The 14,634-nt window shown below is 44.3% G+C and overlaps 2 protein-coding genes across 2 annotated transcripts in view; one reads left to right on the top strand and one right to left on the bottom strand.

Moving 5' to 3' along the window:
- The window catches only part of TMEM8B (transmembrane protein 8B), a 182,750-nt gene that overhangs the window by 93,316 nt on the left and 74,800 nt on the right, over positions 1-14,634 (bottom strand). The gene's annotated exons all lie outside the window — the stretch shown is intronic.
- On the top strand, positions 7,138-8,991 carry LOC146032774 (uncharacterized). Its single transcript, XM_083158514.1, has 4 exons — positions 7,138-7,198; positions 7,400-7,438; positions 7,656-8,308; positions 8,986-8,991. Exons 1-4 carry the CDS (start codon positions 7,168-7,170, stop codon positions 8,989-8,991), a joined length of 729 nt encoding a protein of 242 aa, XP_083014640.1. The 5' UTR covers positions 7,138-7,167.

Genomic DNA, 14,634 nt, shown 5'->3' with positions numbered 1-14,634 from the left:
CACGGAGACACCTATGTACTAGGGCGGCACTACTATTAGCAGCCCCTACAGCCCTATCCTGACCTGACTGTGAGGTGACCTCAGGGTGGGCGATAGTATAGGATACATACACGGAGACACCTATGTACTAGGGCGGCACTACTATTAGCAGCCCCTACTGCCCTATTCTGACCTGAGTGTGAGGTGACCTCAGGGTGGGCGATAGTATATAATACATACATGGAGACACCTATGTACTAGGGCGGCACTACTATTAGCAGCCCCTACTGCCCTATCCTGACCTGAGTGTGAGGTGACCTCAGGGTGGGCGATAGTATATGATACATACATGGAGACACCTATGTACTAGGGCTGCACTACTATTAGCAGCCCCTACAGTTCTATCCTGACCTGACTGTGAGGTGACCTCAGGGTGGGCGATAGTATATGATACATACATGGAGACACCTATGTACTAGGGCTGCACTATTAGCAGCCCCTACAGCCCTATCCTGACCTGAGTGTGAGGTGACCTCAGGATGGGCGATAGTATATGATACATACACGGAGACACCTATGTACTAGGGCTGCACTACTATTAGCAGCCCCTACAGTCCTATCCTGACCTGAGTGTGAGGTGACCTCAGGGTGGGCGATAGTATAGGATACATACATGAGACACCTATGTACTAGGGCGGCACTACTATTAGCAGCCCCTACAGCCCTATCCTGACCTGAGTGTGAGGTGACCTCAGGATGGGCGATAGTATATGATACATACACGGAGACACCTATGTACTAGGGCTGTACTACTATTAGCAGCCCCTACTGCCCTATCCTGACCTGAGTGTGAGGTGACCTCAGGATGGGCGATAGTATATGATACATACACGGAGACACCTATGTACTAGGGCTGCACTACTATTAGCAGCCCCTACAGCCCTATCCTGACCTGACTGTGAGGTGACCTCAGGGTGGGCGATAGTATATGATTTATACATGGAGACACCTATGTACTAGGGCTGCACTACTATTAGCAGCCCCTACAGCCCTATCCTGACCTGACTGTGAGGTGACCTCAGGGTGGGCGATAGTATAGGATACATACATGGAGACACCTATGTACTAGGGCTGCACTACTATTAGCAGCCCCTACAGCCCTATCCTGACCTGAGTGTGAGGTGACCTCAGGATGGGCGATAGTATATGATACATACACGGAGACACCCATGTACTAGGGCGGCACTACTATTAGCAGCCCCTACTGCCCTATCCTGACCTGAGTGTGAGGTGACCTCAGGACGGGCGATAGTATAGGATACATACACGGAGACACCTATGTACTAGGGCGGCACTACTATTAGCAGCCTCTACAGCCCTATCCTGACCTGAGTGTGAGGTGACCTCAGGATGGGCGATAGTATAGGATACATACATGGAGACACCTATGTACTAGGGCTGCACTACTATCAGCAGCCCCTACAGCCCTATCCTGACCTGAGTGTGAGGTGACCTCAGGATGGGCGATAGTATAGGATACATACATGGAGACACCTATGTACTAGGGCGGCACTACTATTAGCAGCCCCTACAGTCCTATCCTGACCTGAGTGTGAGGTGACCTCAGGATGGGTGATAGTATAGCATACATACATGGAGACACCTATGTACTAGGGCTGCACTACTATTAGCAGCCCCTACAGCCCTATCCTGACCTGAGTGTGAGGTGACCTCAGGGTGGGCGATAGTATATGATACATACAAGGAGACACCTATGTACTAGGGCTGCACTACTATTAGCAGCCCCTACTGTCCTATCCTGACCTGAGTGTGAGGTGACCTCAGGATGGGCGATAGTATAGGATACATACACGGAGACACCTATGTACTAGGGCGGCACTACTATTAGCAGCCCCTACAGCCCTATCCTGACCTGAGTGTGAGGTGACCTCAGGGTGGGCGATAGTATATGATACATACACGGAGACACCTATGTACTAGGGCGGCACTACTATTAGCAGCCCCTACAGCCCTATCCTGACCTGACTGTGAGGTGACCTCAGGGTGGGCGATAGTATAGGATACATACATGGAGACACCTATGTACTAGGGCTGCACTACTATTAGCAGCCCCTACTGCCCTATCCTGACCTGAGTGTGAGGTGACCTCAGGGTGGGCGATAGTATATGATACATACACGGAGACACCTATGTACTAGGGCTGCACTACTATTAGCAGCCCCTACTGTCCTATCCTGACCTGAGTGTGAGGTGACCTCAGGATGGGCGATAGTATAGGATACATACATGGAGACACCTATGTACTAGGGCGGCACTACTATTAGCAGCCCCTACAGTCCTATCCTGACCTGAGTGTGAGGTGACCTCAGGATGGGTGATAGTATAGCATACATACATGGAGACACCTATGTACTAGGGCTGCACTACTATTAGCAGCCCCTACAGCCCTATCCTGACCTGAGTGTGAGGTGACCTCAGGGTGGGCGATAGTATATGATACATACACGGAGACACCTATGTACTAGGGCTGCACTACTATTAGCAGCCCCTACTGTCCTATCCTGACCTGAGTGTGAGGTGACCTCAGGATGGGCGATAGTATAGGATACATACACGGAGACACCCATGTACTAGGGCGGCACTACTATTAGCAGCCCCTACAGCCCTATCCTGTACAGCCCTATCCTGACCTGAGTGTGAGGTGACCTCAGGGTGGGCGATAGTATAGGATACATACACGGAGACACCTATGTACTAGGGCTGCACTACTATTAGCAGCCCCTACTGTCCTATCCTGACCTGAGTGTGAGGTGACCTCAGGATGGGCGATAGTATAGGATACATACACGGAGACACCTATGTACTAGGGCGGCACTACTATTAGCAGCCCCTACAGCCCTATCCTGACCTGAGTGTGAGGTGACCTCAGGGTGGGCGATAGTATATGATACATACACGGAGACACCTATGTACTAGGGCGGCACTACTATTAGCAGCCCCTACAGCCCTATCCTGACCTGACTGTGAGGTGACCTCAGGGTGGGCGATAGTATAGGATACATACATGGAGACACCTATGTACTAGGGCTGCACTACTATTAGCAGCCCCTACTGCCCTATCCTGACCTGAGTGTGAGGTGACCTCAGGGTGGGCGATTTTATATGATACATACACGGAGACACCTATGTACTAGGGCTGCACTACTATTAGCAGCCCCTACTGTCCTATCCTGACCTGAGTGTGAGGTGACCTCAGGATGGGCGATAGTATAGGATACATACACGGAGACACCCATGTACTAGGGCGGCACTACTATTAGCAGCCCCTACAGCCCTATCCTGACCTGAGTGTGAGGTGACCTCAGGGTGGGCGATAGTATAGGATACATACACGGAGACACCTATGTACTAGGGCTGCACTACTATTAGCAGCCCCTACTGTCCTATCCTGACCTGAGTGTGAGGTGACCTCAGGATGGGCGATAGTATAGGATACATACACGGAGACACCTATGTACTAGGGCGGCACTACTATTAGCAGCCCCTACGGCCCTATCCTGACCTGAGTGTGAGGTGACCTCAGGGTGGGCGATAGTATATGATACATACACGGAGACACCTATGTACTAGGGCTGCACTACTATTAGCAGCCCCTACAGCCCTATCCTGACCTGAGTGTGAGGTGACCTCAGGGTGGGCGATAGTATAGGATACATACATGGAGACACCTATGTACTAGGGCTGCACTACTATTAGCAGCCCCTACTGCCCTATCCTGACCTGAGTGTGAGGTGACCTCAGGGTGGGCGATAGTATAGGATACATACATGGAGACACCTATGTACTAGGGCTGCACTACTATTAGCAGCACCTACAGCCCTATCCTGACCTGAGTGTGAGGTGACCTCAGGGTGGGCGATAGTATAGGATACATACACGGAGACACCTATGTACTAGGGCTGCACTACTATTAGCAGCCCCTACTGCCCTATCCTGACCTGAGTGTGTGGTGACCTCTGGATGGGCGATAGTATATGATACATACACGGAGACACCTATGTACTAGGGCGGCACTACTATTAGCAGCCCCTACGGACGGCCCTATCCTGCCCTGAGTGTGAGGTGACCTCAGGATGGGCGATAGTATAGGATACATACACGGAGACACCTATGTACTAGGGCGGCACTACTATTACCAGCCCCTACGGCCCTATCCTGACCTGAGTGTGAGGTGACCTCAGGGTGGGCGATAGTATATGATACATACATGGAGACACCTATGTACTAGGGCTGCACTACTATTAGCAGCCCCTACAGCCCTATCCTGACCTGAGTGTGAGGTGACCTCAGGGTGGGCGATAGTATATGATACATACATGGAGACACCTATGTACTAGGGCGGCACTACTATTAGCAGCCTCTACAGCCCTATCCTGACCTGAGTGTGAGGTGACCTCAGGATGGGCGATAGTATATGATACATACATGGAGACACCTATGTACTAGGGCTGCACTACTATTAGCAGCCCCTACAGCCCTATCCTGACCTGAGTGTGAGGTGACCTCAGGGTGGGCGATAGTATATGATACATACATGGAGACACCTATGTACTAGGGCGGCACTACTATTAGCAGCCCCTACAGTCCTATCCTGACCTGAGTGTGAGGTGACCTCAGGGTGGGCGATAGTATAGGATACATACATGGAGACACCTATGTACTAGGGCGGCACTACTATTAGCAGCCCCTACTGTCCTATCCTGACCTGAGTGTGAGGTGACCTCAGGGTGGGCGATAGTATATGATACATACACGGAGACACCTATGTACTAGGGCGGCAATACTATTAGCAGCCCCTACAGCCCTATCCTGACCTGAGTGTGAGGTGACCTCAGGGTGGGCGATAGTATAGGATACATACATGGAGACACCTATGTACTAGGGCTGCACTACTATTAGCAGCCCCTACTGCCCTATCCTGACCTGAGTGTGAGGTGACCTCAGGATGGGCGATAGTATATGATACATACACGGAGACACCTATGTACTAGGGCGGCACTACTATTAGCAGCCCCTACAGTCCTATCCTGACCTGAGTGTGAGGTGACCTCAGGGTGGGCGATAGTATATGATACATACACGGAGACACCTATGTACTAGGGCGGCACTACTATTAGCAGCCCCTACAGCCCTATCCTGACCTGAGTGTGAGGTGACCACAGGGTGGGTCGATAGTATAGGATACATACACGGAGACACCTATGTACTAGGGCTGCACTACTATTAGCAGCCCTACTGCCCTATCCTGACCTGAGTGTGAGGTGACCTCAGGATGGGCGATAGTATATGAGTAGATAAGGCACACTTTTTCTTCAAACTAATTGGTTTTGACAGGTCCACGCCCCTTTTATACAGGTTGTCCATGCCCCCATTTATTGAGACTGTAACTTCATACACTGATATTGACTATGTGAAATAACACATATATAAAGCTCGCTTAATGTTATCTTAACCAGCTGGAAGAATTTCTAAACATAATGCTAAAAAAGGTAGATCTTGTTTTATATCAAATTTGATTTGTGTAGGATGTCTCGCAACGCCGATCATCAAAACATATAACGTATATAATTATAACGTATTAAAGCCGGGTAATTGGTATCGATCATAGATCTTTCACGGCGAATAATACAGACATATCATTACCAACTATAATAACACTTACCTTAGAACGATCCAAAAAGCACTACAACGAAGTGCCTGACCAAGCGTGTATCAAAAAATAAAAAATAAAAAGTTATACTCCACACGATAACTTCCACACCAGCTAAGGTCCATCTTGCTTTTAAAATGAAATATCAGAGATAACAAAGAGGTCTGGGTATACATCTGTTATGCATTTAAAGATACAGGAGACAGTCAGTCTGGGCCTGACATGTTGTAGGCATTTAAATTTAAAGACACACAGCGTGAGAAGTATAGTGTTACTTTTAGAAAGACATCAGATATGACGGATGATTGTAATTTTCAAAAGTAATTTTAAACACCGGATTCCATAGTCTTTGAAGACGTTGATATTTACGTATGACGCAATTAGCGTAGACAGCACAGCAGGGTTGGTAACAATTATATTCATTAGAAAGCTCATACCTCTGAAAAAAACATTTTCACACGACTAGCAGATTAATTAGTTTAGACAGTACAAAGAAAGGCCATGAAATCTTTGCAACAGAGCATGAGTGGCATCTAGTGGCCATGTATTGCAGTTGCAAGCAAGTTCCAGACGGAGCTAGAGACTACAGAATTAACTTATATATATATATACAGTATATATATATATATATATATATATATATATATATATATACAGTATATATATATATATGTGTGTAATGTGATGGTATCATTATATTATGTGATGAATAAAATATAATAATATAATATAATGTAATATAATGATATGTCTGTATTATTCGCCGTGAAAGATCTATGATCGATACCAATTACCCGGCTTTAATACGTTATAATTATATACGTTATATGTTTTGATGATCGGCGTTGCGAGACATCCTACACAAATCAAATTTGATATAAAACAAGATCTACCTTTTTTAGCATTATGTTTAGAAATTCTTCCAGCTGGTTAAGATAACATTAAGCGAGCTTTATATATGTGTTATTTCACATAGTCAATATCAGTGTATGAAGTTACAGTCTCAATAAATGGGGGCATGGACAACCTGTATAGTCGGCAAAACACTATAAACAGCTATACCAGACCCCGGCTATACAAGGTGAATTTTGACGATTGGCTAGCGGTGTTTTTATAATGTGTTTTTGTGTTAAATGTTGCATATCGCCGCAAAATCATGAATAGTGTCCACAGGAGTTGTTGTTATCATGACTTAAATGACGGTTTTTTTTTTTTTTTTTTTTCTCAAGTCAGCGAATGTGTCGTTAATTGATAATATATGTATTACAGATGACATAGCTAGCCGGTATGAACCTACGGTACCTAGGGCCGATACGTGTGAAGCGGGACCATCCGGATACAGAGAACCGACATCGGGTGTTGTATCAAACGCCAAACAACCCAACAGCTCATTGGCTAAAGGAGCAAAAAGACCTCAGATCAGCGATCAAGCTTTCTGGTCATTGTTTAAAGGAACCATGCCGGCGCAAACCTTTGACAAATACCCGTGTATGTTTATTTATTTGGTTTCTTATATAGCACAACATTTACAATTGTTCTTTACAAATGGAAACCACAGGTATTAAACAGCCTGTGTAGACGTAAGCCGACAAGGAAGGTGGGGGTTGGGAGGTGATCCTGAAGTTGTTATAAAGCGACTGTCTTTGTGGCCGCGTATGTGTAACTAAAACGGTGTGATTTTTATTACAGTAGGAACCACGCCGATGGAAAGATCTGGCAAATATTCAGGTGTGTAATGTAATGTTTATTTATTTAGTTTCTTATATAGGACCGCGTTCATCATTGTTCTTTACAAATGGAAACCACAGGTGTTAAACAGACTGTGTAGATGCAAACCGACATGGATGGGGTGGGTGTTTTGGGAGGCGGGTCTGAAGGTTTTATAAAGCGGTTGTCTTAGTGTCCGCGAATGTGTAACTAAAACGTTGTTATTTTTTATTTACAGCGGATCCGCGACGATTCGCAAAAATGATAGCCGCGGCTGGGGTTGCTCAACCACTCAATGCTGAAATGGATGGGGGTGAATCAGCTAAAACGGTGATCGACCCACAACGTCAAGAAAATGTATCAAGGGCCGAGATCATGGCCACCGAGCGCGACGATTTCAAGCCAAGCAAGCGGAGAATTACAAAAAGTCGAGCCGGTCAAGAAAACAAGGCCGATTTATCAGACCTTAAAAGAAAATTGAAATATTCGGAAGGTAGACCCGTGAGAAAAAGAATTGCATTACAAACAGTGCCAACCGTGAGTAATGTGGATTACCCGCACGCATTTACAACACCTGCAACACCTACTGAATCCGACATTGACATTGCCGGTAATACAAAGACTGTGAAGACTCGTAAAACTTTACGACTGTCAAGAGAGATATACACGCCGCTGACGGATGATGATGTCATCGTGATTTCAGACACGCAGGAACATCATACTGCAGAAACGCAAAGCGTAGTCAGTAACACGCCTGCAGATACATTATCCGCTAATGATGAGGACTTAAATGGGCAAACATTTTTTATCACCCCTAGTGAAGAGTCAGTCTCAGATACACCACAGAATGATGATGAGGCTGTAACATCTGTAGCCGGAATTCCTGATAAAGTAATGGGTGATGATTACACAAAACTACCCAGTGTTTTTACCACGGTCGGCGAGGCAACCGCATCGGGCGGTGCGGATGCCCCGCCGACCGTGGTATCGACAGACATAGTTGATGGGAGTCAGAATGTGGAACAATTAGGACAAGATGCGGAAATACAATACTACGCGGTCATGGGGAGGATGCGTGAGCATATAGGGTACATGCGTAGAAATGTCAATACCATGTTGAACCGTATAAAAGATGAGCTTTATGGTTCAAAAAAGAAGCCAGAGATCATTAAAGAACTTGTAGAAATGTACATGAATGTAACATCAAATCATATAGCAGAGACCGTGAGGACTAGGGATTTTATTAAAGCGAACATGTATCATTTTGCCGAGATAATTGAAACGGATCCGTGACTAGGCATGGTGGGTTATGGGGTGAAACGTAATTTACATGTGTGTAAAAAAGCCCCAAGAATTAAAGCAAATGTACCGTGCAAAATCTCACACTTATTTCGCCGTTCGAAAATAAAACAGGCTTTAAAATGCATATACAGGCTGAGAAAGCGTAAACAACACAGGGTGCGAGGCACACCCCCAACCCCGGGTGCACAGGCTGACAAATCGCCGGACCAACCATCACCGGGTGACGTTGCGTCACCTGACAATGTTGAACACCCCGCAACGCCCAGGCATAATGACATAGATGGGAGAGCGCCACCCGGTGATGGTGAAGGTCGGCGAGATGTGTACTTAGAAGCGGTTAACAGGTATGAGCGACACCATCCTAATTTCAGAGCTATTGAGTATCATAATCATTTTCAATTTGTTAATTTGGAAAGAGTTACATCATTTGCAGAGGGTGTTGAAGCCGTACACAACGCTATACAGGTTATGATTGATGAATTCATGGTTGGTGTTGACCCTAATGATCGTGTACAGTTAAGATTGGAGGGGGGTGGTTTACACAACGCCATCTACTCACACCGAAAGCCGCAAGAATCATTAGACGCTGTCAGTTTCTTGAATCAAATTACAAACACTCTTCAAAGTAACGCTGAATTCTTATTAGGCACGGGTTTAAGGTTTGTGATCACTGTTTTTAGAAATAGAGCGGGTGGGGCCCTAACTGGTCGCGGCCTTAGACGCATTCCATACAGCTTAATTATAGAAAGGCGCAGAAGACACCTGTATGATTTCAACAATACGCACAATTATTTGTGCTTTGCGGCATCGATCTGCAAACTTCTGGATAAAGGTAATGCCACAGACGCTGAAATACACGATCGGGCGCTTCAAATTCATAAGGATTTGAAACTATCGATCGATAAAGCAGTCAGCTTTAGCGACGTTGTTGTTTTTGAAAAACACTTAAAAACAAAAATTACAATATTATATCATAATAATCGTTCTTGGCATTACTATTCTTCAGATTCGCGCTACGGTGATACCCTGTATGTATTATATCACGATTCACACTATTATGGCCTGATTAATATCTGCGCATTTCTCGGATCGAGATTTTTCTGTTCCTTATGTAATCGAACTTATGAGCGCAAAAATAGCCACGATTGTCTTTTCTTTTGTAAGGCTTGTCACAGACAAGCGTGCGCTGATGATGGGGATTCCGCATTAAGATGTTCGGTTTGTAGGGTGTTTTGCAGATCGCGTGAATGTTTAGAGGAGCACAAATCCTTAGCTTTAGATCGCAAAATATCCTGTCTTGAACATGTTTATTGCGACAGGTGTTGTCTCTACCGTCGCAGGTCTCATGAGTGTCAGGGGCTAAAGTGTTCTACTTGCAAGGCATATGTTGATGGGTTTGCGGATCATTTGTGTTACATACAGCCCATCAAAGCGGAAGAACCCACCACCAAATACATCTTTTTTGATTTCGAATGCATGCAGGAGACAGGTATACATATACCAAACTACTGTTACGCTCTCACATTAATGGGTGAGAAATCCTGGGAGTTTAAGGGCAAAGGTTGTATCGATGATTTTGTAAAGACGTTCATGAAACCAAAATTTGCGCATTACACATTCATAGCCCATAACGCTGGGCGGTATGATGCGTATTTTGTATTGAACAAGATCATCAAAGAACGGTATACAGTATCCCTCATCTCTAATGGCGGAAACATAATGTGTATCACAATAAAAGATCTGAAGATTAGGTTTATAGACTCTCTCAATTTTCTCCCCATGAAATTGAGCAGATTTCCAAAGGCCATGGGATTTGATGGCGTTAAAGGTCATTTCCCGCATTTTTTTAACACAGCCGATAACCAAAATTACATAGGGGGCATGCCCTCAATAGAATATTTTGGCCTACAACACATGATGCCTGAGGAGGCCGCTGATGTTACAGAGTGGTACGAAAAAAACAAACACAAGGTGTTTAATTTTCAAAAAGAATTAATACGATATTGTAAAGAGGATGTCAGAATATTGCAAAAAGGGTGCGCAGCTTTCAGATCAGCCGTTATAGACATGACAGAACAGGAGTTTGTAATAGCTGCTGAGAAAAAAGATGTAGCCGTTAAACGTCACGTTGATCCATTCCAACTGACGACTTTAGCGTCGGTTTGTATGGCTATGTATCGTTGTAAATATTTACAGGCAAACACATTGGCTCTTGTACCGGGTGATAACTATCACAAGACCCAGAAGCGTTACTCAACACCAGCCATACAGTGGTTAATGTACATAGAACACAAAGAAGGTGTGAGTATAAGACACGCTTTACAAGGTGGTGAGAAGAAAGTCGGTAGATACAGTCTGGATGGTTACGCCGTGATTAACGGCGTGCCAACAGCTTTTGAATTCCAGGGGTGTTTTTATCACGGTTGTGACAACTGTTACAAAGCCGATGATGAAAACAATCTGACTAAAACAACCTACGGTCAACTGCGGCACAAGACACAGTTAAGGATACAATTCCTTAAACGGTGTGGATTTCAGATAAGGGAGATGTGGGGGTGTGAGTGGAAGAAAATGAGGGAGACTGATGAGGAGCTTCAGGTTTTTCTGAAAGGTTTGGAAATCCCTGAACCCTTGGATCCTCGTGATGGTCTTTATGGCGGACGCACTAACGCCATAAAACTTTATCACAAGACAGAGTGCGATGAAAAATACACTATTTTGACTTTACTAGCCTATACCCATTTGTCAACAAGACCAAAACATATCCTATACGTCACCCACGCATCATTTATAAGGACTTTGATGCTGTCACAAAGTATTTCGGTTTTGTTAAATTAAAAATTAATCCTCCGAGAGGCCTTTTCTTTCCAGTTTTACCGGTTAAAATGAATGGTAAGTTAATGTTTCCGCTGTGCCGCACATGCGCCGAATCTGGACAGTGTGAGCCGTGTGTTCATGACTCAGAAAACCGCGCCCTAACCGGTACATGGTGCACAGTGGAGATAAATCTTGCTATAGAAAAGGGGTACAAAGTGTGTAAAATCTATGAGGTGTGGCATTTTGATGAGAGATCTGATGATCTGTTTTCAGGTTACATTAAAACACACCTCAGAGATAAACAGGAGGCTTCTGGTTACCCTGATTGGTGTACAGACTCTGTGAAACAACAAGAGTACATAGACGCGTATCAAAAAAATGAGGGCATAGCTTTAAGACACGAACACATAAATGTCAACCCCGCCAAAAGACAAATTTCTAAATTGTTTTTAAACTCATTATGGGGTAAATTTGGTCAACGTAGCAACATGCCCAATACTTGTCTAGTGACAGATCCTGATAAGCTTTTTGAATATGCCTTTCAACCACACTATGAGGTGTCTGCTTTAGACTTCATAGACTCAGAAACTGTTATGGTCAACTGGAAATATGCCAAAGACCATTATACCAGGTCTTCAACAACAAATATATTTATAGCAGCATTTACCACAGCGCACGCCCGCGTCGAGTTGTACAACCTATTGGATAGATTACAAGATAGATGTCTGTATCACGATACAGATTCTGTAATTTTTGTCAGCAGGCCCGGTGAGTGGAATCCGCCATTAGGCGATTATCTAGGGGAGTTGACCAGCGAACTACCATCTGGTACGCATATAACAGAGTTTGTTTCAGCCGGCCCCAAGTCATACGGCTATAGACTAAGCAACGGCAAGACGAGCCTCAAGGTCAAAGGTATAACGTTGAATGTTTGTAATGAGCAGCACGTTAACTTTGACAGTCTGAAAGAACTGGTCTTAGATTATCCTTTAAACCCCAAAGGCGAGGATCAGAAAAAAATTGTGACCAGGCAGCCCGGTATAGTACGTGTGAAAAAGTACTGGCAGATTGAAACCCGTATGCTGCAGAAAACGCAAAAGTGCGTTTACACTAAACGTAACCTCACGGATAATTTTACAACCCTACCATTTGGTTATTAAGATGGATATCCGTTTTCAACACCCCTTCTCCTGTATTTTAGCCGGACCCTCCAATTCGGGGAAAAGTTATTTTGTGAAAACGCTAATACAACACGCATCCACACATATGACGCATGTACCTGATAATATTGTTTGGTTTTACACCTGTTGGCAACCGATATATGACCAACTTCTGAGTGCTCACCCTGGTATGCGTTTTATAGAGGGGTTGCCCGAGTCATTTAGCGACGACCAGCTTTTTCCCCCTGATAAGATTAATTTAACAGTGATAGATGACTTGATGGATGCAGCGAGTAATAATTCTGAGGTTGAGAAAGCGTTCACAAAGTATGTGCACCATCGTAATCTCAGTGTCATGTACCTTGTGCAAAACATATTTTGTCAAGGTAGAAAGAGCAGGACTATACATTTAAACACAAAATATATGGTCCTGTTTAAAAACCCCAGGGATAAAATGCAGGTTAGCATTCTGGCTAGACAAATGTACCCATCAAAATATCGTTTTTTTCTTGAAGCCTATGAGTCCGCTACGGAGCCTCCATACGGTTATTTACTGGTTGATTTAAGAAACAATGCCCTTGATGATTATCGTTTACGAAGCGGTTTATTTCCCCCCGACACACCAGTAGCTTATGTTGTTAAGAAGCGGGGTTCTAAATAGCTATAACCGCGCATCCTATAGTCATTCATTACCACTTCTAACAGCTGTGAACATGTCGACCAGGATAAGGCGTAATTGGGCCCTTTTAAAAACCCTCATTAAAGCCAAACCGTCCCAAAGAAACGCTATATTATCCAACGCTTCAAACGATTTGGTGACAGCCATATGTGAGATTGCTCTCAATACGCTTAAAGGTAAAATACCCCTGTCACAGCGCCAGTTGAACTACCTTAAAAAGAAGAGGTCCCTTATAAAATCGCTTTGTAATAAGAAATGCGCCATTGGGAAAAAGAAGAGGTTGGTGAAACAGTCGGGTGGGTTTATCGGATCGTTGCTAGGATTTGCCATTCCATTAATTACCGGACTACTGTCTAATCGGTGATGGAATACTCTGAGAAAATGTATCTGGTCCCCCAGCAACAGATAGACCGTTTAAACAACAAACCAACCAGCGATGATATACGCAAAACAGCCACGCAAAGCCTAGATGCTGAGATCATAAGTATACTACATAATAATGCTTTATCAGAGTATGAAAAGGCAAAACGCTACACAGCTGTGTTACAGAGATACCTGGTGTTGAGTAAACAAACTGATAGGGAAATGTCAACTTTAACGCTTTTATCACCCGGTGCAAATGCTGTTGAGGATACAACTAACCCTACACAAGACGATGCTACCGACGCTGTTTACCACGATGTCTTGAACAGTGTTAATGCGCGGTATAAAAAGAACTGTGAAATACTAATGAGTAAAATGGTTCGCTCTAAAGACATTGCGAATTGGGACCGCAAGGGTGTGTTTATGTATAAAGGCGTCACAGTGCCAGGATCCAATGTGTTAGACTTGATAAGGGGTATCACGCAAAATCACAGCGTGACGAGTCATAAAATGCCTAACGGATGGATTGAATTTATGCGCGCTATGGCTGAGTTGAATATCCCGTCCACTGTAGTTGGTAATGCATCAAACAGATTACAGTTAGATCGCTTAAAAGCTGAAATCTACGATGATGAAATTGGCAATGTAAATATAGCCTCCCCAATACACAACATTAAAAAAAGTCGTATAAATGTTTTAAATTCCCCCGGGTTAACAACGCCACACGGATACTTACTACCGAGGAAAAGATCCGTAAATCTGTTTCAGGATTCGCAGTGGTTGAACCTTTAACATATAACTAATTTATAATGTTTTTATACAATGTATTTTTGTGTGTTTAATTTGTACGATGACGTTTAATTTGTAATGTATCATGTATTTAGTGTATTGTTTTA

Source organism: Crinia signifera, chromosome 1 (genome assembly GCF_055691185.1).
Source record: "Crinia signifera chromosome 1, ASM5569118v1, whole genome shotgun sequence".
NCBI classification, from domain to species: Eukaryota; Metazoa; Chordata; class Amphibia; order Anura; family Myobatrachidae; genus Crinia; species Crinia signifera.
This window is presented reverse-complemented; position numbering and strand designations above follow the sequence as displayed.